We start from the raw sequence: 3,954 nt of genomic DNA on the forward strand, positions 1-3,954 counted from the left end.
GGGGCTCCTTTCTTACTGTTCTGATAGAAAATGTGAGTTCATGAGAAATGAAGGAAAAGGAACCAGATTAAAGAAGAGTCGTGCACCCAGGAAAGGCCCAAAGGCCACCCAACCCCAATTCTTACTCTTGACGCCAAGGACTTGCATTTTCTTTTCCTCATATTAGGGCTAGACTGGAAAGCTGGTTGCTTTGCTTCAGAAAGAGCACTAACATTGAAACCTGAATCCTTCCCTAGCTTGGCACTTTTTTGGGTAATGACTTCAACTCCAACCGTTGATTGATGCCCTCTCTCCTTAGCAGCTGTAGTTTTATCTTTTTCTCTTTTCTGGTTAGCGGACATAGCTTCAGGTGCGCTAGCCTTATTAACAACTTCCAAAGTTTTCTTCCCTTCCTTAAACTGCACAGATGACTCTGATACACAAATAAAACATCAAGAACAAGCTAGACCACCACATAAATTTCTAGAGGTAGCAAAACTTAAAGTTTTTCTAAAGAGCCAACAATCTTTTTTAAGAGAAAAAGAAAATACAAGAAAGAAACAGAAGAACCGAATCCAATTGAAACTTGAATTTTGTGGCAAACCAAATGAAAAAGAAACATGAGTTAGCACAAAATTGGATGATACCAGAAATTTGAAGTTCCTTCTAAGGAGACAACAATCTTCTTTCAAGATAAATGGAAAAAAAATAATAATAATAACAATTGAGACTGGAATTTTGTGGCAAACCAGAATGAAGTAAAAGCAATTTTTGCCCAAAGACAACAAGCAACTATCCACTTACACCATAAAAAATGTTAATTGAAGAAGACATTGTTCTAGTGAGAAGATGCGAGATAACTCGCTAACTGAGCACAAGTATTAATCCCTCCATCCCACAAAAATTGTCTTGTTTGAGGTTTTTCACTATCCCAAAATGTTAGTAATTGTAAGAACCAAGATATAAAATTTTCTTAAACTTCCCATAATGCTCCTTTTTAAATCAACTACATGTTTATTTACACCCACTTAACATAATTAATCGGGCAACGTTGAGGAAGAGGGTTTAAATTAGTGGATGTTAATGTATTAACGAGACAAAGCCTTTGTGGGACGGAGGAAGAAGCATATTAAAAGCAGGGGGGGGGGAGGGGGACCTGCTAACAACATCTTATTCTGCTCTTCAACGAGATCCATAAGAATGTTGCTCCGGAGTGGAGGATTCAAGTTTGATGGATTAGGGGACGTCAGACTTTTGGCAAACTTATGTGAATCAAGGAATTAAAGATATTAAGTCTGAGGTTAATCTCGTTTTATTTTAGGAAAATATCTGAAGAAAATGCCCCCAAAAAAAAAACCTTTAATGGAAAAAGAAGTTCAATTTCTATTATTTTATATCCATCAGACAATCTGTAGGGACAAAAAAAAAAAAAAAAAAAAAAAAAAAACAATCCTTCTTTATTAATAATGTGATCACAAGAAAAAACATTATCTTTCCAAACAATGCATCATTAAAAAAATAATAATAATAAAATAATACCTGTAAAGCGAATAATTTCTATTACCTTTTCCATTAGATTTTAAACTAAATTCTATCCTTCTGTATTATGGAATGGATCCAATAAAAAAGAAAGGATAAAAAGCTAGTTTATGTTTTTTAAGTATTTTATGGTTACGATTCTACCCTCTGCTTTTTTTATTCCGTCAAAAATTGATTTTACGGTATAGACACTTATGACCTCCCCCTCTATGCCCTACGGTAATGATTCCTTTGGCATTACAACCTTTACCACGACGATGCAATTTCTGGATTTCTTGTCAATTACATTCTCCAATAGCTGAAAATCTAAAAGAGAGGGATAAGAGCAAAGGCGGAATGTTGGGCAGTTAAGAAGTGTCATATAGAAAAAGCTATGTGTAGCCAAGATGAGGATGTTAAGATGGAGTGTGGCAAACTAGGAAAGATAAAGTAAAGAATGAACATATTAGAGCTCATTTGGGAGTTTCTCCGATCAACGACAAGCTCCGTGAAAGTCATTTAAGGTGGTATGGCCATGTTCAAAGGAGGCATGAGGACGCCCCAGTGAGGAAGAGTGATCAGATTCAGATTGAAGGAGCTAAAAGAGCTAGGAGAAGGACAAAGATGACTACAAGCGAAATGGTGAGGAATGACATGCATAGTCTCAGTCTTGTTCCAAGTATGACCTTGGATAGAGCTTATTGGAGGGCAATGATCCATATAGCCGACCCCATTTAGCTGAGGTTCTCCCAATTTTTTGCATTGTGCCTATTTCCTCTTACTCCCTTCTCATTTTTTTACTCTTTTCTCATCTCATCTTTTTATCTCTTCCTTGCCCCTTTTTGTTTGGATTTCTTTTTCCCTATTTTGTTTTGTATGGGTCCATGAGCCAACCCCATTAAGTTGGGATAAGTCTGAGTTTCATAAATTAGCCAAATTAGCCAAATTACCCATACCCACACCCTAATACACAATGGGCAGACTGGTCAACGGTCAGGATTTAATCACTCCAAAGTGGCTCATTCAATCCCATCAATGGTCAATTCTAAATTGGTGAGTGTAAGGTTCAGCTGAGCTCCCATTATGCGCTAAGATTGGTGACGGAATACACCTTTAAAATTTGCGTCAGCTTTGGAAAGGTAAGCTCCTTTCCTATGCCATATGTTTGGAGCTTATTCATTTGAACCTCCAATCCTCTCATATCTACTAGTGTGGTGTCTTCGAGCTTCCAAAATCCATCATCTAGATTGTTGAATCCCTCTTTTGCACCTTCCTTTGGAAAGGGGTTGACTCTGCCAAATTCCATTTGCCTTCCCAATGCTGAAGGAGGCTGAAGGGTAATGAAGGATTAAAGATGCCAACAATGCGGGTATTCTGAAGCTTGTCTGGAAGCTTGTCTCCAAGCATAGTAGCATTTGGTCTCTTGGGTCTACTCCTCTCTTCTCCGTAAAGACTCCTTGTGGGCTGTTCCACCCGGCTAGGATGCCTCTTGGGTGTGGCACAAAATCCTCCTAGCCAGGCCAATTGCCATTAATGTCATCCATTGTCGTATTGGGGATGGTCTTTCACCTCCCTTTGTCTTAATAAGTGGCACAACGATGGTCTTCTCTATTTGGAAGTGGGGCCTAGAACTATTTACTCCTCTGCTCTAGCCAAGGACACTCTCGTCTCCTCCATCATCTCAAGTGGTTCTTGGTCTCCCCCATAGCCATCCCCACTCTCTAGAATCTTGTCCTCCCCCCTCCTCCTCCTCTTGGAATAGAAGACGATGTCATCCAGTCTCCCACCTCCTCCAGATGTTTTTCCTCCTCCGCCTAGCACCTCATGAGGTCCCATGGCCCCTCTTTCCCTTGGCACAAAATTTTCTGCTTCAAATTCCATATCCCTCACCACAGTTTCAATGTTTGGAGAGCTCTTTCCAATTGTCTCCCCACCCAATCCTTTCATATTTACCACCTTATCCCTGTCCCTCTTGCATGTTGCCTCTATTGGATTGGTTCCGAAGACACCAGTCGCCTATTGTTTGAGTGCCCTTTTTCTTCCACAATCTGGAAGAGAGTCCTTGCTAAATGCTGACCTGCTAGAAGGTCTCCTCTCCCCCTCTCGAGAGAATGGATTTGGATCGACATGACCTTTGCAAGGAACTCTATATGCAACACTGCCGGCAAGCTTGCCTTCAGGGCTACTATAATGCTATCAACCACATTTGGATGGAGCGCAACTTCGTAGATGGTCATCCAACTCCAAATCCTTCGATAAGATTTGGAGCGCTACTTTGAGGTCTCCTCCAAGCTCTCTTTGATCCCGTCTTCCTGTTGTGGACTCCCTAAGGAACAAATTTACCGTTAATTCCTGGGGCTTACCCTTTTCTCGGTTGCTCCCCCCTCCGCCTCCTGCTCCTTAGGGGTTGTAGCATCTTTTCTTCTGTATTCCTTCCCCTTCGGGGTCTTGTACATT

General features: G+C 40.5%; 1 protein-coding gene across 1 annotated transcript in view; it reads right to left on the reverse strand.

Annotated features, from left to right (window-relative positions):
* The window catches only part of LOC122092190 (protein ALWAYS EARLY 2-like), a 28,957-nt gene that overhangs the window by 13,103 nt on the left and 11,900 nt on the right, over positions 1-3,954 (reverse strand). Inside the window, exon 10 of the mRNA XM_042662532.1 lies at positions 126-412. Coding sequence (XP_042518466.1) covers positions 126-412 — 287 coding nt within the window. The remainder of the gene's footprint in view (positions 1-125; positions 413-3,954) is intronic.

Source organism: Macadamia integrifolia, chromosome 10 (genome assembly GCF_013358625.1).
Source record: "Macadamia integrifolia cultivar HAES 741 chromosome 10, SCU_Mint_v3, whole genome shotgun sequence".
Lineage (NCBI taxonomy): Eukaryota > Viridiplantae > Streptophyta > Magnoliopsida > Proteales > Proteaceae > Macadamia > Macadamia integrifolia.